The sequence below is a fragment of the Melopsittacus undulatus genome, chromosome 12, assembly GCF_012275295.1.
Source record: "Melopsittacus undulatus isolate bMelUnd1 chromosome 12, bMelUnd1.mat.Z, whole genome shotgun sequence".
In the NCBI taxonomy this organism is placed as follows: Eukaryota; Metazoa; Chordata; class Aves; order Psittaciformes; family Psittaculidae; genus Melopsittacus; species Melopsittacus undulatus.
Window position 1 is genome coordinate 21,928,288 of NC_047538.1, and position 23,810 is coordinate 21,952,097.

The 23,810-nt window shown below is 41.3% G+C and overlaps 1 protein-coding gene across 1 annotated transcript in view; it reads left to right on the forward strand.

The window, feature by feature from the left end:
* The window catches only part of TMEM132B (transmembrane protein 132B), a 232,750-nt gene that overhangs the window by 170,361 nt on the left and 38,579 nt on the right, over positions 1-23,810 (forward strand). The window contains exon 5 of the mRNA XM_034068450.1: positions 23,451-23,594. Within this exon, the coding sequence (XP_033924341.1) occupies positions 23,451-23,594 (144 nt within the window). The remainder of the gene's footprint in view (positions 1-23,450; positions 23,595-23,810) is intronic.

The following is a 23,810-nucleotide window of genomic DNA, read 5'->3' on the forward strand; positions in this document are numbered from 1 at the left end:
CCTATAGACCCCAGAGCACTTAATCCTGGAGTGTCAAAAGTACCAGAGTAAATCAGTCATTTCTACCAAACCCAGATGATTTACATACTTTTAGAGGTTGGCGAGGATGTCTTCAAATGCAAAATGTCCCATATGTGTTTATCTATTGCTCTTAATGCATATTTTTACTTGAAATCATCTTAACCTTTGGCCTTCCAGCTCCCTGGAAATTATACAGCACATCTTTATGTGCTGAGTGAGCTGCACAGCAAATGATTTTGTCATTCACTAAATTCACCATTTCGTGGCAAAGCTATTTAAAGTAAACTCAATGTAGGTTTTCATCCCAGGAATATTAGGGATTATCAGGATTTTTTTCAATAAAACTGGAATCTGGGACTCTCAGATCATGAATTTCAATGTGAATTTTAACAATAATTAATGGGAGCAGGATGGAAGCCTTGAGCTTCCCTAAAACCCCACACAGGAAGGGCTGATTCTAAGCTCAAAGCAAATTAACTGCTATGGAGAGCACAAAGAATAAGAAAAAGGAATTTTTTCTTTTGTATTACTATATTTCCTATGCCCATAGCGAGTGTTTTATGTCTCTGTAGCACAGACAGTATCTTCTGCAATTATTGCCATCTTCAAATTAATTGTCATGTGGAATTAAATGGGTTTGGTTTGTAAAGCAGTTCTGACAACCACAGGATGAATTTTATGGGGAAAGATGAGATTTGAAATGATTTCTTGAAACTTATCAGCCGAAATACAGACCACTGAAGACTTTATTAAAGTCTGATCTGTGAGACGATGTTGACTGAAATACACTGGAAGAGGAATGTGTGGGGAGGGTGTGACATGGGAAATGCTCGTATGAGCCTGGTCTGACTGAATAAAGCCAGGAGATGACAACATGCCTATGGAGAGACATTCAGAAAAGCTATTTTGGATTGATCAAAGCTGTTTAACAGAGGAACAAACATTTTTCCTTGTAGAACTGAGGCTTTTGATTAAACTTCATTAAATAATGTGCAAATGGTCAATTTGGAAAAAAGCCTTTCTTTTTCCTTAAGCGAAACTGCCCCATTCTGGATATTGGAGAATAAGACCATTTGCTAATTCCAGCCTTCTTTCTCAGTGTTCTTCTGAAAACCTAATTCCAGCCAAATCCCCTTAATTTCATCAAGTGTTTATGTTTTAACTGGGCTCATTTTACAAAGGAAACCCCATTTTTTCTCTTTCAGTCTCAATCTGGGCTTCTGAACTAGGTTTTGGAATTGCTCAGTGTGAACCATTATCCCTATTTTCCCTCTGCTGAGTTAAACATACTCTGCCATTTAATTCTGAGAGTAAAAAAGAAAGAGAGAAACCAGAAGGAAATGTGCTATTGGTGGGACCACAATAATGGCATTTTGAGTGTTTCCGTGAAAGCAATGTAACATGACACATTTTAAGAAGCTCTGTGAATACTATTAATATTTATGATGCACTCAAGAAAACAGCTATTGTGTGCCACATCCATCACAGATAAGAATTGTATTCAACTGTGTTGGATGATAAACATTTAATGACAATAGCTGGAGATTATGAGGGATTTCATACTCATGTTTTATGCCTGCTTGAGTAAAAGCACCACTATGAACCAATAATTTTCTTTCATGAAATTAGATACACTTGCTGATAGTTGTTACAACCAGACTCCAAAACATTAATGAATATGCAGGGACTGCCGATGCCAAGTGCTTCAGAGATCCTATTGCAAGCTACTCAGGATCAAGTCCTAAAGGCAGTGTTTCCCACTAATCCTCTTCTTGGAAATCACTCCACAGCTTACCAAACTGCAGTGATTTAACCACATATTGCTGGTTGTTTGCTGTTTGGATGAATGCTGATGGTTACCCCATGAAATGAAGGCTGTTCCAGCATAAGCAAGCTGGCTTTTCTATCTCACGTATCTCTTGACAAAAATTCCATCTCTCCACTACCAGGAATGGGGCAGGATTGCCTGTGCCATAGGGATGCCTGCTCCGATCCCACACCGGCATGTGTCTTTAGATAACGTACACATGAATGTCCTGAGTCTGGCATTGCTTTTCTTCATTGTCATAGCTGTAAAAGACATTGTTGGAACTAATTCATGATCATCCAGGCAAGCAACTGCTGGGAAGCGATAAAGGGGACATCTCTCCCCACTCTGCTCTTGAGCGATGCCCGTCTGTTCCCCGTGCCATGAGGCCTGGCAAGCTGCGTTGCCCCAGCCTCTCTGGTTCCTGGTCGATGCTGTCTTTGCTCCTGTGATTAATCTCTTTGACACAGAGGTTGTGTGCATTGCCACTTCCATGCTCTTCCTGTTCTGCTGCCTTGGTTAAAGTGTAATGCTTTGGTGACACTTCTTTCTGAAGATCAGACTAATGATGCCTGAATTCAGGCATCTGTGGTCAGATGTTTATGAAAGAGTTACCATTGCTGCCCATGTATCTGAGGGCTCTGCCTCCTTAGCAGGAGGACATCCAGGTATTCCTGCAGTCAGAGTCATCTGGGTTCTCTTTGAGCCATGTGGAGAGTTACTATTCTTAGATAACCCTCTCCAACACTAAATTCTTGTTAGAAGTAAGTGGTTCCAATAATAAATGTGCTGAGGAAATGCTAAGAGGTGCTCTAGTGCTGAGCTGGTACAGCTGGGCTGCCTCCAGAGGGCTGTTGGGTACCTCTGTTCCTTTAGGTTTGCTTTTTCTATCCTTATGCAAAATTAGCTGTGGGGATTTTGGTGCAGGCTGATGGAGGGGTCCCCTGACACACCAGCAAGAGTGGTAGGACCTCCTGTGGGCCAGGAATGAGGGCACAGCAAACCTCTTGGCAAGAGGGATGCGCTGAGCCAACCTGAAGTGATTCTGTGAGCGGTACAGACCATTAACAGCACCCAGAGCAGGGAAACTCACTGTGCGGGAGGGAGTTACAAAGCTTTTGCTCAGTGTACTTAAAATGAGACTCTTCTTGTTCCTTAACAATTACCCAATAATTTGGCTGATGTGTAATTTCTTCCAGTGTGCTCATTTTGGTTTCATTGCCAATTAGCTGAGCGTTCCCGGCTTGGTCTACAGCTGATTGGCCACTGATTTGAACTGAAGCCCTCATCAAAGGGCATCATTTGTTAAACAGGGAAGAAATCGCAGAGATACTGAAATTACTGTTAATTAAATCAGCACACGAATATAATGGCTCACGTGAACAAAATGCTGTTTGCTTTTGAGCTGTTCTGTTAGCTGGAGAGGAAGTCTTACTAGGACTATTTAATTGTCAGCTTGTATTTCTAAGATGCACAGCGAGCCGAATCCCTTCTGCATGAATTAATTCTGTATTGTGTATACATGTATGAGTGATACATATAGTTTTTAGCTTATACAAACAGACCATGTTCTTGCCAAACAGATGCTGTATTATATTGCCTAAGTACATGTTGCACCGAAAGCTTTTCTTTGTATATGGTTATTTGTATTTAACACAACTCTTGTTCAAAGCTGGCATTGACCTTAATGTAGTTACTTGTGATATACATGGCCTCAATATCAATTAGGCCTAGGAATTATTTTATATGTAATTTCTATTTTTTTTAGTTCATTTAAATAGCATCATAAAGGTGGAGCAGAGCAGCAATCAGAGAGCTTTAAAAACTGTAATGTAGCCTATTGTGCATAAAGAAGTTTCATCCAAAGGTGCCTCAGCTTCACTGAAAGTGTTCAGCTACATCTTTATTAAGATGATCAAGATACTCTAATGTGGTGCTTTGGGACAGCCTTGTAATATTCTGAGTTGGCCACTTCGGAAGCTCTTGAATCAGCAGTTTCACAGCTCTGCATCCTGTGGAGCTGGAAGGCAAAACTGCATTTGTACTCCTTGGCACTTGTCTGTGAGTTCTCACAAGACCCGTCGGAGGCAGAAGGCAACACTCCCTTGTAGGGACGGCAGCAGTGAGGGCATCAGCACTGATGAGGGCAGAGAGGAGCAGGCATTTTGCAAAGTCCAGGTTATTTGAGTGGCAATAAATGCATTCCCAGATGTGTTCAGGGGAGGAAATGGATCCAGTGAGTTTCAAGGGATAAAATGTTGGCATCACGCTGAAATTTGTGATCGACAACAGTGAGAAGCTGATTGAATTTTGCATAATTTTGGGGCCCTTCTAATTCTAGATTGGCAAGTGCATTGGAATGACAATGTCTCTCGTCATTCCAGCTTGCTTTCCACCACTACTGGGAATAGCATTGCCCAAAACCTCAGTGCCGTGGCATGACTCCTGCACTGGAGCTTGGGAGAGAGCCCAAACCTGCTTAATTCCTGCAGAAGAAGAACCTTGCCCTGACTTACACAATGAGCACAGCCAGTATTTGCTGTTGCTGCTTGTGCCGTCTCCCAGTAGTGTTTAGTAAAGAGGAGGAAGGAAGCAAAGAATGTAGTTCAAAAATCACACTTCATTCATCCCCATTCCTGCCCGTGTCCTTTTTCTTCGTGTTGTTTCCTTGTGGTCAGGAGCAAGCTAATTCCCACAGCACTGGCTTGGCTCTGCAAAGCAGGAGGAGACACAAATATTAAGGTTTGATAGGCAGAAAGTGCAGAGCTCTTTGGACAGTTGCAGCATTTTGGTGTGCCAGTCATGGGTTAACAGGCTTGATGTTGCTAGAGATTTAAGTGACAGAGTATTTGATCTCTGTCTCATCAGTGTGTCATGTGTCCCTTAGAGGATGGATGTCAAAATGCGTTTGATCTGCAGAATTTAAAACCCCTCATTGTTTCAGCCTCCATTTTGTAGCTCACCTAATGAAGAGCAAATTTCAGAGAGAAAAATATGCTATTAAATTCTGTGTTAAAACGGGGCTGTAATGGTTGGAGCTGTAATGGAGCTTTTTGCCTCTGCATTGCCAGCTGAAATCTAACTCCACTGTTAGAAATCTGAAATGTTTACTATGTAATATTATCTAGTTTCTAGGCACCAGCAGAAAATGTTAAAAGCGTAACTCCTATGGTCTTATGAAGTGGGATAGCCCTATGACTGTGAAGTATTGTAGGTTGTGTTCATGGAATTTGAGATGAGATTTTTCAAGAGCATCTCATGGCTGCATCTCTGGAAGTTACCAAGACCCAAGGAGTTAGTCACTGCATGGGATTTCTAAATGGGCCTTGCTGTTTAGCTCTTTTAGACACCTCTCTGCAAATTGTGGCTCTTAAAGATACTAAAGGGTATTTTCAGTGTGCTTCCAGTGAGTTGTGTGTGTCTGAGTGTAAGGATGACACACAGGGGCGCTGGGATGAGCAGAACCTCAGCTGCTTGCAGTATCGTGAGTCATCCCCAAGTTAAATCAGTTGTGTTTGGTGGGAAAACATTCAGGTTAAGAATTAATTCACAGAAAGTAATTCCAATAAATGAGCACATTTCCAAGTTTTCCGTGGTCAGTTCAAATAGAGGAAAAGGAGTGCAAAATTCATTAATAAATTATTCATTCTGTTCACTCAGCTATAGCTAACAGTGAATTGTCTAGACAGTAATTACTAATTTTTAACCTATGCATGTTCACGTAACGCTGTTGTGTGAACAGGTTCCGTATACAGCACCTTGAGATAATAGTAACGGATGTAAGTCAACTAGCAGGTGATTTTAATTGGGAAATTATATTGGATTTTGCTATTGAACTTCCATAAAACATTGCATAAATATTGAATCTTCGGAATGTTTTTCTCCAGTTGAAAATACAGGCACAGCGAGTTCTGTGCTAATTTAATCAGTGGGTAAGCAAACATGTTATTTATTTATTAATGCTGTTGTAAAATTCTCTAAAATCCCATTAAATTCAGAATAGAGCAAGAATCTACAAGGAGTCAGATGCAATAACAATGTTTTCAATTTCACTGGTGATTTTCCCCTAAGTGGTTTGTACAGCTCTTTAAGGAGGGCTCACATCTATCTGTCTCAGTTTGCTGGTGTGCTGTAGCATACTCCTGATGGCACAAGCAACAGAAACCTTAGTTCTTCCCCTTTATTGCTATGGCAAAATAATCAGGACTTTCAAGCAAGTCTTCTGCAGAGAGGGATCTCATCTCCTGCTTAGTTACTGGCTGCTGGGGGATATGGGTGCTGGGATTTGTGTGGTGGAGCTGGTCCTTGAAAATGGACCTCAGGACATCTCACAAGTTGATACCCAGCCATGGCTGTTGTCCGGCAGCTCTGTCAGCACTCAGCAGTGACACAGATCTGTGCTACCCATCATCAGCTTTGGGGATGAGACATGAGGAGAGCAAGTTTTTATATTCCTTTGACTTTTTGCAGAAATCTCTATTATTGTGACAGGGAATCAAAGAAGAGTTGGATGGAAAATAAAGCAGAAAATCATCATCTGGAATAGATTTGTTCTTGAAAGATATTGCCTCATGCAGTAATTGCAAGTTAGTCATTTTGTAGTGCTCAACTGCTCTGAATTGATCAGAAACTGTCACTTATAAAGCTCCTCCATCTCATTTAGGGTAACATGCTTCAAGAGAAAAATAGCAGGAAACCCATGCAAATGATTGGAAATGATGCAAAAACTAGGACATTGTAAAAGAATATTTGCATGAAGTTTTGGTTTTATGTGTGTCAATTTAACCTGCATCCTTTGGGGTTTGACTTATAGAGAGGTGCATTAAAAGCTAACCATGTGTAGCTTCCATTAACCCTAATAAGAGCTCTGATTCTAACTTCCTGTGTGCTTAATGTTATCTTAATGCAATTTGATTTGATATTTAATTGCAGTAATTTAATTAATGGTTCTGTAAATAAAAAGACTAAGTTGTGCCCTCCTACACACGCAGATATGCACAGCAAGCAGCTCTAGTGGCTTCTGAGAGACTTAAATTTATGTGGTTTAGAGCAGAATTTAACCCTAAGGATGTGTGATAAAATGCCCAAATCCCAGACTAACACTGTAATGGTGTTTGCATTGGAAATGTTAGAGTATTAGCTCATGCTTACAGGTGGAGAGTGGCATTTATAAAACAAACCTACAGATTTCTCCTGTATCTTTGTCAACAGTGATAAGTCACAGAATTGCTTCCATGTGTGACAGGATTCCATTTAAAATAGTTTACAAAGACTTAGTTATTAATAAAACTTATTATTGGATAACCTGCTATTAACATTATTACAGTATCCTACTGGCCCGTTGGGTTACTTGCAAGCCAGAGCTTACAGGTATTTGTAAGTCTTCTGTTGGTGTGCCTGTAACCTTTTCTAACATGCTGCTCATGTCTGTTGCACACTTAGAATGCCTATTAAATATCCATTAGTCTCTCTTATAAACCCTTTATAAATAGAAGCATGTAATAGAAAATGTAACCAAAATCATTAAGGCTACATGGTGTGCAAGTTAATAGTGGCAATCTTGAAAAGTTAGGGAGTGCATGAATTAAGGGAATTGTATTCATAAAGTAGTTTCTTAGTACAAGAGAGTGGGGCTCCCACTGAAGTCAGGGATTTCCCATAGCATCTACTGAAGATTTAGTTCTTCTTTAAAATCTACTTATAAACCAGAGCTGACATAATGCAACTTCACCTCTACCCAGGAAGATTAATTCTTGTTTTCTGAGTAGATCTATGTAAACTACAGCTCCAAAGACTTCTACAAAGGAGGAGGAACATCATGTATTCATGTATGGAGAAGGTCCAGGTTCCCTGCTGTTGCTGCTGTGAATGCATAGGTATTCTGCTGATGTCAATGGAATTCTACTGTGTTCTCTATAAAATAAATCAGTTTCTACATCAGCCCCTGAACTGATCCACATTCAGCCTAAGCAATGTCCCACTTCAGCATAATTGCCCACTGGTAAGCTCGGGGGTAAATCACATTTGTGTTACTTCAAATCCGTATATGGTGTAAGTGAAATCTGAGTAAGACCTTGTGCCTGACTTTCTCTTGCCCTGAGGTTGCATTGCCATTTAACTGAGTATCATTGCAAGCACCCCTGAGGTACTTTAGAAGTAGGTTTTATTTTGGAAATGACACTTGACCCTTAAGGATAGACCAGATTTGTGTATACCACCATTCTGCTGTGATTAACAGGGTATTTAAATAGGCAAGAGCCAGCTCTGGTCCAAAGTCTGATGTACTCTGGAAACCTACAAAGCAGTGTGGGAATGACAAGTACAAAACCCCAGGCAATAACAGCAATCAGCAGGCCTTTTTGTTATGCAGAGAAAAAAGAATCAGATAGATGGAAACAACAATAACAATGATTCAAAGCCCTTTCTTTCAAGCATCTCTTGTAATTTCCAGCTGCCTCCCTTCTTTGTCACATCTCACTTCTCAGATAAACAGCACAATTGGTCAGACTAGTACTTTGGCTTTGCTGTTTTCACTCCTTACTCACTGTCTGTACCTGACCCCCAGCTCTTAAGAGCCCAACAATTAAGTGAATTCCAAAGAGGATTACAATTGAGAATCAGAGGATATAAATGTGATTTAGCACAGAGTGCTGAGCATGACAAATCATTTTTGTGCCTAGGCCTTACTTGTTCTGAAATGAGTTTCATTTAGAAACGCAGAACAGATGCAGCCGTGTTCCAGTGCCAAGTGTCAGCAGTGCAGCTTCTGGAGATTGGCTTCTGCAAGGCTTAGAGGCTGTGATATCTGTCCTTAAGATCTAAGGGCCACCATTTTTGTGGTTGTTTAGTTTGGAGAAGAGAAGGCTCCTTAGAAGAGCCCCTAATCACACTCTACAACTACCTGAAAGGAGATTGTAGCAAGGTGGGAGCTGGTCTCTTCTCCCAAGTAACAGGTAATAGGACAAGAGAAAATGTCCTGAAGCTGTGCCAGGGGATATTTAGATTGGATATTAGGAAAGGTTTCTCCACTGAAAGGGTGGTCAGGCATTGGAACAGACTGCCCAGGGAAGTGGTGGAATCACCATCCCTGGAAGCATTCAGAAAACACATAGATGAGGTGCTTAGTGACATGGCTTAGTTGTGGTCTTTGCAGTGCTGCGGTAATGGTTGGACTTGATGATCTTAAACATATTTTCCAGCCTAGCTGATTCTATGATTCTGTGAAATAGAGACACTCATGTACAAACCAACCTCCCAGGTTATTACCTTCTCTTTGGAAGAGCTTGACTGAAAGCATTGCGTTGTAGAAGGAAAGCTCAAGGACGTTGTGACATGGGCTCAGGATTCCTCATCTCTCTGGCTAGAAGAGACAGGAGATCTTCATGCCAGAAGTTTCCAAAACATGTGGTTTAAATGTAGAATGGACTTCTTGAATGTTTTCCTCCTGTGAGTTACTCTGTGATGTTTCTCTTAGGATTTCACTACTGCAGAAGCTGGGTAACGTTTCATTGAGAAATGAAAAACCACATCAGAAAAGAACATTAATAGCATGCACGTGTGTGTTTGCATGTGTCTGTGTATTGAGTTGCCTTGGAAACAAGAGGAGAAAGCACCATGAACCAAAACATGCTTTCCATTTAAAGAACACTTGTGCTATTGTAAAACTACATACAAAAATAATCCCATTCATTCATCTGTTCCTCAAGCATCTTACTACAGCCGGCCACGTGCAGTGTGAGTGTGTGAATGCCATGTAAAGGTGACAGAAAGCCACTTGACTTTGGTTCTGAGCATATTGTAGAACAAATGAGTTGACATTGATGAAGTTGTTAATAATGTGGGGAAATTACTGAAGAAAATTGGTAATGCTCCAGGTGTACATTAAAGTCACTAAGTTATAATATAGACCTGGAGTATTCACGCTGCAAAACACAGCATCTGATTTTACCTTAATGGAAAGTAAGGTACATATGAGAACAGCTGGTTTAGCATATTGGCCTGAAAGACAGTATGTTGAAACAGCTGTCCAAGTGTTCTGAAGGTTAATCTACTCAATTAATCGTTGTGTATTTTTCTTCATTTATGATAATGTTTGTACCATTCCATATGAGGATGTGAACAAATTGAATATAAAATTTTAGTCATCAGTGAAATGTGTATCAGAATAGGTTGCATGAGAAGAAAACCTGCTTCAAGGTGACACTGGGTCTTGGAGAGATAAATGTCAATACAGATGCTGATCTTAGCAGCCAAATTATGGTGGGTTTTAAGCATAAATTTCAGAGGAGAATCAGTAGCAAGATTGGTCTGTGAGACACAAAGAGGCTGGATGTTCTCATGAAGTTCTGTGAAACAAGTGAATAAGGACTTTCTGTTGGCTGGTGTTTCCAAGTCACCTAGGAGCTTCCACCTTGAGTGACTTGTAAGCTGCAGTTTCAGGTGGTCTAACAGCAAAACCATTTTGGCCTTCGGTCTCTGATAAGGAGCTGAGAGCTGTCAGTGCAGGGATACATGACAGCCAGAGTTGTCTTGCCCTGGTGCGCTTGGAGATGTGATGGTCAGGGTTGGGTACAAAGCATCATGGTGCTTTCCTCATTGCCCTGAGCCCCTTGGAGCAGCTGAAAGTCACACATCAGCCTGGTTTATGTGGTGCTGCAGGCGTGAGAACAGGAATGATGCTGAGAGAGACAATTAACATGGGTGTGCTCTTGTCATTGTCAAAAATGAACTCCAGTGAGATTTTGCCCTGGAGAGAGGTGTGCGTGCTCAGGGTGCTGTGTTCTAAAACCATGCACACAGAAAGGCTGCATTGCTCCCACCTCATCTGAACTGATTTTGCAGCTTTTTATGAATGAGATCCTAGAACCCAGCACATTTTCTGTGTGTTCACTGCCAGTGACTTGCAGACAGCCACTGTCACAAAAATCCTCTGGCAATCCGTTTGACCAGAAAGAGATAAAATCTAAACATCACTTCCAACCTTTCTAAATATCACTGCACATGTAAAAATAGCAACATCTTTATATATCAGATCCCAGGCCACCTTTCATGTCAGTGTTTTCTTAATCAAATGTAGGGTTTCTGGCTTTGTTTTGCCCAAGAGACCACGCAGAATAAATGGGAAGAGTTATCATAAAATTGGGTGGAACACAGAGAGCAGCTACACACAGCTATGCTTAATGGGTTCTACAGTCTTGTTTTCTGCACTGATTTTCTCAGGTTCTAAGTTTATTCCCCTCTGCACTGAATGACAGTGCAGGCTGGAATGAGGCTTTTTAGGCTGAAACTCTATTTATGAATTTCTTGGCCAAAAAAAGAGAAGAATAAACCAAACCAGAAATGCTGCTGCAGAGAAGGAAGCTGCTGCAAGCCATGGCTGCCTGGAGACAGCCCTGTCAGATGGCTGCCTCGTGGAATGCTGCTGCTTAAAGTGCACGAGGTAGATTCTGTCTCAGGCTGTTTCTAAGTCTCATCAGTGACATAGCCTGGCCAGGAAGCTTGTCTGTCATCCTCTCTTCCACTCCTGTCACAACTTGTCATTAGGAAGGAAGAAGGTTTCAGCTTTATTCCAGGTTGTTCTCCATAATGCCTTTTGTCAGATTGCAACTTACACGATCACCTTCATTAACAAAGGGGAAGAAAAACAACATTAAAATGCCAGGTACTACAGCTGCATCTAAGAGAGTGTAACCTTTGGACAGTTAGTTAAATGTCAATGTCATTTAACAATCAGTGAAAAAGAAATAGAAATTTACATTTGATGCAGCTGTTGTGATCCTTTGACTTTAGAAATTGAGCATCGATTGACCAATTTATATCATATTGACCATTAAAAGAACAAACATTTGTACTTCAGAACTAGCCTGCAGGAAACCAGGAGAATGTGGAGTGAAACTTCTGATCATCTTTTCCTGCTTTTTGTTACCAGCTGCCTTCTGGCAATTCATGGGCTTTTGGGAAATAACAAAGTTGACTCATGGCAAAGGAACAAAGATGTAGGGAAACAGTTTCTGTTTCAAGGTCCAGTTTATCCATTTTCAGGTCATTACTGTCAGTAGTGTAAATGAGTTACATTACCTGCCATGTGCCCACTCAGTTCTTCATGTGGACTTTCTTATTCCCAGACCCAGGTTCAGCTTTTGTAGGTGGATGCTCTCATCTCTTTGCATTCATACCTAAACATGCTTCAGTTGCAGCATGACCATTGTTTCTATTCTTAAAGCGTTGTCCATCAAAACCTGAGAAGAGCATGTTGAGGCTGTGCTAAGACAGTGTGTGAAGTGGTGCAGTGCTGGGAGATGATCCACCTCTGGGTCTTCAGCCCACCTTGAGGTCCTGACACATGCAGAGCTGAGCTTCCTCTGCTGTGCTGCTGTTTGTTTTCTAATGAGATAGACATGAAATGTTAGTGGTCTGTGAATGAGAGAGTTTATCATTTGATTTATTTAAGACACTTTTTGGAGGAATGCTTTTAAAACAAAATGTGGGAACTGCTGGTCCATATCTGTGCCAGGAGGTGAGGTGTCATCAGGGAGGGAGAACATGGCTGAATACTTCAAGGTGTAAGAGATACTTCAAGAGAAGGGAGAGAGCCAGAATTGTAAGTGGAAGGTGAGGAGAACTTGCTCTTTTCTGGGTGGTAATTGTATAGGGGTGCTTTCAACTGAAAGCAATTTTGAGGTAGAATTCTGTGTTACATTTATTAAGGCCTTTAGGTGTGACACTTCTTCCTGCTTTGTCAAGCCTTTGCTAAAATGATGTGTCAAAATGCCAGAGAACCTTATCTTTTCTTAAGCTGTCTTCTGTAAAAAGCATCTTCCCTTATATTCACCTGTCCATTTATCAGGACAATGACTATGCAGCAAGAGGACCCCATCGGCTGCAGTACAAGAAAGAATATGGCATTAGACCTGACCTTCTCACTTTACAACAGTAAAATTGATACTGCAAAAGAAGAAATTCTTTTTTTCTATATAATAAAATGTATTTATTTGTTTCCATATAATAGACATATTTCATTTGTAAATCTGCGCATTTTTAGAGGAAAAATAAAGAATGAATGGTTAACACAGCCTGTTTTAAGGAAGATAAATTTCCTTAATGGAGGCGAATAGCAGATACTCATCCGATTTGAACAGTCCAGTAGTGGTGATCTAATTTTTCTCTGCAACTGAGTCAGGCTGTGTAATTTTGTGTCTTACACTAAGTAAAATGGCAGCAAATGGGAGATGTTTTCGTCCACTGAGATAGTTCTTGTAGATGAGTTCTTCAACACAAATTGAGTAATTCTCTCTTTTCTCTCCTGCTCTACCTACTTTATCTGTCTGGAAGATCAGTGTTTTTCCCATTATTCATAATGTTACAGGTTCTAAAGAAACAGATTGTAAAGTCTGAATTTGAATCATGTCTTAATGATTTCTAAAGGCTAATTATGAAGATAATACGTTGGAAGCAAAGGTAGAAGTCTCTTTTTCTGTTTCCCTTCCGTCTTTCAGTGTCTTTTGTTAAGCTAGAAAAGCAAGTCAGCCGTCACTTCATAGAGTTTGCAAACAGTTTTAATGCTTTAAAACTGCCTTGGAGTCCTGCTTGGACTGAGTTTTGGTGCTGAGGGGTAAGCGACAAGGAACCATGTTTAAAATTCTCTATTAGAGAAAGATGTTGTGATTTGATACGTACTTGCTTTCATAGAATAATAAGTGGAAGACCTTTGTCTGTTTACAGAATGCTTGTATTGAAAGCCAATAATACTGTCACTTTCTATTCCTGAGAAACATTAATGTCATCCGCTTTGTCTGCTGCTGTCTTGCTCCGTTTCAAACCCCCTGTGTGATGACATTGGAAGCCCTCTTAAAGTGGAATGTTTAGTGATAGTTTCATATTAAGAGGTGTTCTGTGATTTTTCTCATGAGTGTGTTCAGCTGTCTGTGCCATTGCAGTATATGCTAATACGCCATTATCATTTTCCACTTAAGAAAGGTGACAAGTAATACAGTCTTTCTTTCCTTGCATCTGCTACTGCTGCTTTACATGTAGCCCTCTTTATTTCTTTACAGTCAACATACTTGTTTTGCTGCACAGGTGAATTTCAGTTAACCAACCAATAAATTAACAGTTAGAGATGTTGCATGCTCAGCATTTACTTGTTATGCAAAAAGAGCATTTAGTAGGAAAGATGTGGGAATTGGTATTTAAACTGTACAGAGTTAATAGCCCGAAGACAGCAAGTTTGAGTGTAACTTCTCAGAAAAAGCATGGATATGATGGGACATTGGGAATATGGATTCAGTTTCTTGATCTGTCACTGGCCTGGTGGGATTTCTCCTGCCTCATCTGCTTTAGCTGTGTAATGAAGAGAAGTCTCCTATTGTCCTTGGCAGCACTAAGAACTGGTTTTGAAGTGCTATGGAAAGACAAGATACTGTAAGGAGTAATTTAAATAAATCATTCAATATGTAATTTTTAGAGCAGATGAAAGAGAGACAGGGGAAAAAGATGAAACCTGGAATAGTTTGTTCCTCATTTCACAGGACTTCTACATTTGTGTAACTTCATGGTCTTTATTATAATTAGTCCCTCCTGCACCAGCCTAGCTGAGAGCAGAATCCAGTCAATGTTTCCTACATGTCTTCTAAAAGATGATGGATTCTGAGAAAACTGATGTTCTGCAAGTAATAGCTCAGCTTTTGAAGCATGGGTAATATTGTCCTAGTCTGCGGGAAGTAAATACACTGCACGAGAGTTCGCTGAGAGATTCAGTTGTGAAGACAGAAAAGGGATTTCATTCTGAACCTGAATGAAACAGAAGTTGTTCTTTATAAAAGTTGAGCAAAAAAGAAGTAATCAGCCATTGGGGCATGTCAGAAGCAGGCAGCACTTCAGAGCAGGTACAAGGTGAACGGACTGAGAAATGAAAATGAAGAGCAAACCTCAAGCTAAGAGGAAGAAAAAGGCTCTGGTAGTTCTTGATCAGCCAGAGGACTCAGAAACACCTCAAAAGGAAATCAGTGTTATTATTTGAAAGAATTCACAATTTTCAATTTTAGCTCTTTTCAAGAGGTTCTTTTTCCTTCGGCTTTTTGATTTTTGTCAGGAAACTTGGGTTTTTTTTCTCTCTGTCAGAAAGTTTCCAGGCAGTTCTAAACACAGGCAGGAGACATCTTCTGTAGCGTTTGGTTAAGTAGAAAGCAGATGTTGAAAGCTTGAAAGGCAACACTTGGGTAAGTGGAGTGACAGTAACAAGGATGAGCATTGTACGGTTGATGGATGGTCCTCAGTTTGGTGACTGAAACACCTAAAAGCTCAATGTGCAAGAACAGTAAAGGCTGATGCCTGGGCTAGCTGCAGATGTGTCCTGCTTTTTATTTGCCCTGCATCAAATACAGCAGTAGGCAGCTTTATGGAGTGAAGTAGATAAAAGGAACAGTTGTATCGTCTGTGAAGTCTGTGTCACTGTAGGATGCATGCAGTGGTGTAAAAATGATGAGGGGTCCTGTTAGCTCCTAGGAGTAAAGGGGCTAACAGTAATGTATAAATACTGATTGTGATTTTGAAAGCAGGAAGGGATAGGGTTTCTCTGCTATAATTCTAGATAGCAAGTCTAAACTAGACATCTGAGCCCTTTGATAGGCAGTGGAGAGAGAAAACACTTCCCATGTGTCACTTACACTGTCCCAAGACAGGGACTGACAGAGAATGAGCCACTCACCACAGGCACTTTGCTGGGATAAAAGCTTTCTGAGGGAGAGCAGCAGTGGGAAACAGCCTGCTCCCAAAGCATTTGCTGTCTGAAAAGCCAGTCCCACAGCAGCGTGTGTGTGCTTTACAACAGAGAGTAGTTGAATGCAAGCCATGAAATGACTTAAATAGGTAAAGTAAGTACAGCAGTCTGGTCCTGACAGATATGACAAACCATCTTCAAGAAAAAAAGCAGTATTTGCTTGAGTTAAGGCATGGTCTTTCTTGTCAGATCCGTGTTCTTTGGAAAGCGATACCTCCTTTTGCAGGACGATGAATGGGAGCAGCTAGTAGATCTTTATTCCATTTTAAATGCTATAATGTGCTTCTCAAATATCATTAGAAAGTATTTGCATTTACCTCTGTCCAAAAGATACAGCTCTTTATTGAATTTCCTTGGTACATCATGAGCTCTGGACTTACGCCAGTGTTTGAACTATGCTGGGGGAGAAATAACAAAATCCAGTGCTTCCGAATACCCCGTCTAGCAAATGCTAGACAACTGTCTTCAGCCAGGGCATTTCAGAGGAGGTTGCACCATGTCATTCACTTTTCCATGCATATTCTCCTCCTCATAAATAGGTATTCTTAAGCTGTATCCACTCTTTGAATGGCTTCATGAAGCAAGTCACCATCCAGAGCAGAAAGAGAACCCACACTCCCTCCATGAGAGGATGCTCCTGCAGGATGTTGGGAAGTCATGTAGACATGCTGTAATTAATTTGTGCATTCTCCTATAGCATTAAACAGCTGTTATTGCAGAAGGACATGGATTTCTGCCCAGGTAGCACTCATGGTAGAAGACGAGCACACAGATTGTTGCAGTAAACTCATGTGATATGCAACCTTATGTTTCAGTGTCTGTAGTTTTGCACTTGTGAAACTGAAGCCTTTTCAAGTCGGCAGGTTGCCAGCTCTCCCTTTGCACTGGTGGCATAGAATTTCCTCCAGAAAACCCTCCCTTCTCTCTCCTTCTGGAAGGAACTGTGGGGACTAGGAAAGGATTCACAATGTTGTTACATGTTTTTAACTCTATGGTACAAAGACAGAGACAGGAAATTGTATCTTTGACTCCTGTTGGCACTCAAGCAAATCCAATAATCAGTTATCTTCCATAAACTAGGCAAAGCATGGCCTCCCTCGGTTTTTCTGTGGAAGGGAGAAGTGTTGGTATTATTATTTCATGCCATTTGAAAACAATAATTAGTGTATCAGATTGTACTGAGGCTCAGGTCATTGCTCTTGAGTAGACATCTCTACCCATTTTGTATCCTCTTGAATTCAGGGGATATTGTTTGGTTTCAGTTGGAGGTGACCCAGCAATTTTATTCAGTCAGAACATGATCGTGTTTTTCTGGAATAAAAAAAAAGGAAAAAACAATATCTTTAAATGAACTTTGAAATTCTAAATATGCTTAAAACTGGTTTCTAATCATGTTCTATTGAGAAGTCTGTCAGATGAATGTTCAGATGCTCTGCAGAGCTCTAAATACAGTGTGAATTCTAGTGGGAGTGACTGGTGAGTTTACCATACTTTTAGGAAGACTTTGTCCTTTATTTCCTGGTGTATTACAAAGCCCTGGAACACAGACTGGGAGCTCGCAGTGTCTGTTCTCTGTGCAGACAGTGGGATGTGTGATAGTTGCTCTCCAGCTGTAAGAATTTCCCATTCCTTCTACCCCGGTGTGCACTTCAGAGCAGTGATGTCATGATATTTAACGCAGCAGGTTTGGAGAATAAGCTCTATGGACATAATGGGTTGAAATGGAATAGTGTGAGCCGGTCTCAGGAAGAGTCTTGCTCACGCAGAAGGCACTGGTACTTAGCTGAGTTGTAGAGACTGCCTGACAGGCTGCAATTACTTCTGCCAAGCGCACCAGGCTGTGTTCTGAACCTTTGCTTAATGGGGACAGATCTGTTCTGAGTTATAAAAAATGAAGTAAAAGTGCCTCTGGTCATAGATCCAACAGTATCTGTGCTCCTCATCAGCTTTCACTTCAGCAGCAGGTTTTGCTTATTCATCCTTCATAAACCTCCAAACGAGTTGAATTTCCTTCATAAAAACCAAAAACAAGAAATGGAATAAATCTCAGCTTTAGTTTCCATGAGCTCCAAGACAGAATTATCACTCCCACTGATTGTGTGTGCCAGGTACATGCTGCTAAGACCTTCCTTCAGGGTTTCTGTGGCTAAAAGACCAGTTACGCAACAAGATTCCACTTTGGAATCTCTGTATCATGCTTTGTTGTGCTATAGCAAATTGTTTTTGCAGCACACACTGATAGACATCTAGAATAATATTCAATTAGGCTAATAGTTGCTTATTACATTGTTCTGCAAGAGTCAGTAATTAAGAACCTCTCTGTATGGTTCAATCTACATTAATTAATTTCTCCTGCAGAATATATGCACCTGCCTGTTCTTCCTTTGGGATCCCAATATGAAGTAAAGCTATTATGCAGGTAAACAAAAGAGATAAAGGATGACCTTTAACTTTGACACGATAGCCTGCAGAATTTGTGATTTGCCATCTGTCTAACTGATCACTCCTAATAATGATATGCTGGATGAGAAGCTGATAGGAGGAAACAGAGACAGAGGTAGGTTGGAGTGGAGCAGGAATGACCTTCTAGCAACATGTGTGCTTGTCAGGGCAGAAGGACTCATGTGGTCACACTTTAGACCTCACTCTGACATCTGGAAGCTTGGTAAACACTTGATTCTGCAAGTGGCTCCACTGAAATGATATTTGCAGAGTACGGAATTGGCTGTTAGGTCCTTCATTAGGGCTTGTAACGTGTCTCATTTCACATGCACAGCCTCTGCAGGCTTGAGGCGAGCCCTTGGGCAGTCAGGATGGACTGTGCAGCCTATGGGTAAGGGCTGATGAACCATCTGCCAAAGCAGCTACCAGCACTCCTGCTAGCCTTACTGGGGGTCTGGCTCCTTAGTGCAATGTGGACTGTCTGGATGCATGTGGGGAGGAAAAAAGGGTCAGCCAACAATGTGAGCTCCCTGCAAGGTTATGCTGTCTGATGTTCCATGAACACATAATTCCAGTTGTTTGTTCTCACCGTTGGGTGACAAAAAGGTAAATCTTACCTGATGTAACAGTAGCTTTCTGGCAGCCAAGCTTCATTAATATGTATTGGAAACCTAAAATGGTATTCAGCTCTGAGGGGGGAAAAACTACAGAATTGCTTTGGATTATAATAATTTCAGCAAAGCATCTAATTTATATATTAAGCTTGCTTAATGGACTTATATTGCCTTGCTCTTTGATCTGAAGAAAAAGGTGGTGCATAATTTATCAACTATAAAAACCTCCCCTAGCCCAGCCCACATGTCACAATCTGCCCTATAATTTCCATGTTTTAAGAGATGCCGTTTCCAGGCAGGAGAACTGCTTCCTAAAGATTCCTTCTAATAATACACATGTATTTTCACAAGGTACACTCTGGGGGAAAAATAATAATGAAGGAATGCTATTCTGCAGACAAACGTTTCAGCTCTGTGCCTTCTTCATTGGAGACAATCATTTCAACTGAATGCCAAAAGGCATTTAGCTGTAGCATTTGTCAGTGGAATAGGGTTGGCTTTAGGTTTCCCTCCTGCTTTACAATTGACTGTTTATTGGGTTTACTGTACTGTAGCATGTTTTGTTAACCTCTAAAAAAACCCAACCGGCTTGTGCATTAATCACAAGGATGATATCTGTCATGGTAAACTGGTTCAGTGTGGGGCTCTTGTGCCCCTCCAAACTTGTGGAAACGACATTGGCTCTTCCTGGAGGGTCAGGGGAGATGCACTGGTGGCTTTGGGCTGGGGTCCTGAGATGCTTTCTTGTGAGGTGCATAAGCTGTTTCTCCATGTCTTTATTTCTCAGCCAGAAGAGAGGGCTCACATATGTCATGTCAGCTCACAGAAGCCGGGTGAGCTGCCGTAGAATCACATGCCTAAGGAGCATTTAGGTCGATGTGGTGGTGTTTAAACCCCAATTATTGGGAACTTTGTGTCTGGAGTTACTCAGCTGGTTTGCGTCTACCTGTTGCAGTTATTCCTAACTAATCCCTGCTTCTGGTCCCATGCATAGGTAATCACAGCTCTCCCATGACTCCTGACACTTCTCCCATTCACATCTCCCATTTGTCCAAAGCAGTGAGTTGTCAGACATTTAGGATGGCTGTGCTGCAGCGTTTATTCATATTTAAATAAAGCCATTATCCTGGCCTTGAGTTGCAGTAGTTTTCTGCTCTTCCTTTTGAGTATTTCTCTCAGCAGTGCCATCTAATCAGCTTTAGGTTTTAATTAAACAGCTGTCATTTGCTTCCTAGTTCTGTTGCGACCTGATGTTGTATTAAATTTTAATTTAGCCTAGGCTGGATAAGAAGGAGATTCCTTCAGACAACAAAGAAATGCTATTAGCAGGTTACAGTTGTAATTAAGAAGAGCTCTGCTGAAGTGCGAATGCATTCAGGTACAGAAAAGGAGCTGGAGATAAACATGCACATAATTATTATTCAGGGATAGAGCCTGCAATATGAGTGTGTAGCTTCCACCCAGGCTGCTTCAACTGAAGGTGTTGGTCAGGAATTATAGGAAGGGATTCCCAGATTTTCAGCCGGGACTTGGCAGTGCCAGCAGTTAGAGGTTTGTGCTGGTTGGTGTCCCTGGGTGTTGTTCCAGATGTTCCACTGATGCTGTGCCACTTGGGAGGACCTGCCTCTGTAAATCAACGTTATTACCCTCTCTACATTTTAGATGCTGTTTGTAATAACCAGTACAGGTATCAAATTTAGTAAGCCTTTTCTTCTGCAGTAAGAAATACCCTGGAAATATAACCCAAACCTAACAGAATTTAGATGAAATGCTATTACCTGATGAAGATGCACTAAAAAAAAGCATCTTTATAAACCTAATGGACAGTCAATTAGTTCAGTTCTGCCTTCATATTTCTTCCTCAGAGGAAATATATTTTTTCAGCCTGTAAATAGCCAACTCTTCAAAAGGTCTTTACGTAGCCTATTATACTTGTGTAACACTCGATGCAGGCATCAGGCATCTGAAACACTGATTTATACAATAGAATTGCTTACCAAAGAAGTGCAGGTTTTGTGAGGCAGCACCAGCTAATTAGTACAGTGGGTACCTGTTCACACTGGGAAGGAGGGAAGGTTCAGCTCAGAGTCAAGAGTAGGATGGGTATATTTGAGAGCATACACAAATAGCAGGGTTGTGACATGTCTTCTGAGTCCTTTTATCTCATGCTCATCTTCATGGGGTGTTTACAAAAGGAATGCAAATGTCATTATAAACTTTGCATTATCCTTCAGAGCATCAGGGTTTGACTTCAGCGTGGTACTGAAGCAGCACTGAGAGATAAAAGGAGGCTGGAGGGTGTGCTTGTTCTTTGTCACATCAGGGTTAACACAAGGTGATACAAAAGCAAAAACCAAAGTTGTAGTTCAGGCCTGTTGAGAACCTGTTTCCAAGTCCACTGAAGTCAAAAGAAGCCTTTCATCTATTGACTCAATAGGCCTTTGGATCAGACCAGATGATCCCCAGGGTCCCCTCCAACCTTAATGATTCTGTAATTGCATACAAGTGCTGCCTTCCACTGACACCTTACATGGCTGTGCTAACAGAGAGTGGGGCTGGGAATGGAATTAGTTGTGTGTTTGTTGTTTGGGACCTTGGCAAAGAGCCTATTTCATCTGGTGCACTGAAGGAGACTGTCGGTTGTAGAAGAATGGTTTAGGAATAACACACTGTCAAACTGGTTCTTGACAGTGTTCTGACACAGAACCACTGTGTCTTCATCATATATATGGTATATGTTTATATTGGGTTGATTGGCTGCCCCATCCCTGGCAGTGTTCAAGGCGGGGTTGGACAGGGCTTGGAGCAACCTGGTCTAGTGGAACGTGTCCCTGCTTGTGGAGGGGGTTTGGGACTGGATGAGCTTTAAGGTCCTTCCAACCCAAACTGTTCCTTGATTCTGTGTTGGCTTAGGATTCATAAATCACATAGAATACTTGCTGTTGTTTTGCTGGAATCTGCCTACCTCTTCTCTGGCATATTTGTGGATGAAGCACCCTCAGTTTCTCCTTATCTTCTGCAACCTCTTTCCACCTGAAGTACACCTGATTGTTCTCTTTCACCTGGCACTGCATTTTCCTCTTAGTTTTGTTCAAACCTCAGCCTTTGTAAAGCTTTTAGAGCTGCTCTTTCACACTTCCCCTTTTGTCACATACTTCTCTTTCCCACTGTCCCTCCTTTATGGCTGGCAGCTGGTTATAAATAAACCCATTCAGCATAAAAAAACCTAGACAGTCACTTAATGTGTAAAACATCTGTTTTGTTTCTCACAGAGAACAGAACAAAGATGGTATATTTATTTTGTGAGGTATTATTTAGAAAGCATCTCTATTCAGGACAACACTTAAATACTTAAATCACGTTGAAGTGTAAGTGTCAAGTTGAGCACATACTTTTAGTGCTGTTCTGAACAGAGACGGACTTGAGTACATGCTTAAATGCTTTTCTGGATCATGACTGCCCATAAAGCTCTAGTAGACTCTATTAGTTAGCTGGCACTAGTGTTATTAGTACTTCAACTCATTTAATTCAGGGTGCTTTTTGTAGAAGTTTCCGAATATTGATTAATAATACATTGCAAGTGTTTATTGGTCTTCTCCAGCTGTCCTAAGCTTGTGGTCAATGCCCATTATTTTCTATCAATCTAGCTGTCCGACAGAAGCAAATGATAGTGAATGCATCTCCCTGTGCGAGCTGCCATCAAATTTGTCACTAAAATCCATTTCTTCTTCCACCAATTCTAATAATGGAATTTAGAGTTAGATTAGTTTGAAGCAACTTTAGTTTTTCCCCCCAACTGGCAAGCAATTAGTCTTATGGAGGTTGAAAAATGAAAAGTGGATTGATTCAAAGCAGCATTTCCTATTGCAGCCTTTTTGAGAAGGCTAAACTGAATCTCTGTGAAAGCACGGATTGTTCTTTGCCCCACATGTGTGTGTCCAGTTTGAGGCCTGCCAGAAGCACTGCTTTAATCAGAGACAAGCTGCTCGTAGGCCTTTGGAGGCTGTTCCCCTCCAACCTCCATACCTGCTTATACAAGGCAGGGACCTCTGTAGCAACTCATTTGGAATAATTAATCAAACTGCAACCGTACTGAGATGCAGAGGAAGGCTGTGCTAATGGAGTCATTAGAATGCCAGCACTGAGAATTCATCAGGATTAGAGAGAAATGTGGTAAAACATCTCTAGGTGGGATTTTGGTAGAGAAAGATCAAAAAAGCCAAAAGTATGTAGACTGCATTGCTTAGTTTGTAACACCCAACTTCATGCATAATTTTTCCCATGATGTATTTATAGCACCAAAAGGGAAAATGGTCAACTTACAACAATGATAGCTGTAACAGTGAGGAAGAAATGCCATTATTGTGATTGATAATCACCTCCCACATCACTGCCATGATCTGGGGCCAAGGGGTGGGCAGAGTTGCTGGCACCCACTGGAGGTCATACCTGAGTCACACGGTGGTTCTGCCAAGCTGTACATGTGCCTTTGTGTGTAACTGTGTTACAGATTTTATTGCTGTAGCAGCCAGACCTGAAAATGGGCTTAAAAAGAGTCAATCCGTGTTTGTTAATAATAGAACTTGATGGTCCAGATGCAACTTCTGGCTTAGAAAGCTCTCAGACCATTGACAGCAGGGACCTCGAAGAGCGTGTGCAAGGAAGGGTTGCACCTCTGCTCTTGTCCCTGTGAGAGGCAGGGTGTTGGTGTATCAGTCTGAGCTCTGTGGCATCTTCATGCTTTTATGCTCCTCTAACTCCCATTCTTCATTTCTGTGTGTGCTTACAGGACACGGAGGTCCTCAACACGGCCATTCTGACAGGCAAAACGGTGTCTGTACCAGTCAAGGTGGTTGCTGTGCAGGAGGATGGGTCCGTGGTCGATGTTTCAAACTTCACTGAGTGCAGGTCAGCTGATGAAGACGTCATAAAGGTAAGGCAGCCATATGGGGTCGAGAACAGAGTTTTCACACTTTTCTGCTCCACCACCACCATGTTGGGACTTAGCCCACATTAGGGATCTTACATCAACCTTTACAATCATGGCTGTTTCTGATGTGGTGCATTGTTTCCATGGTGCAGTGACTGATCCCCAGAGGTTATGCAGGGTTAGCATGTTTCCATCAGCTGGAGCTGTTTTTGCTGGTGT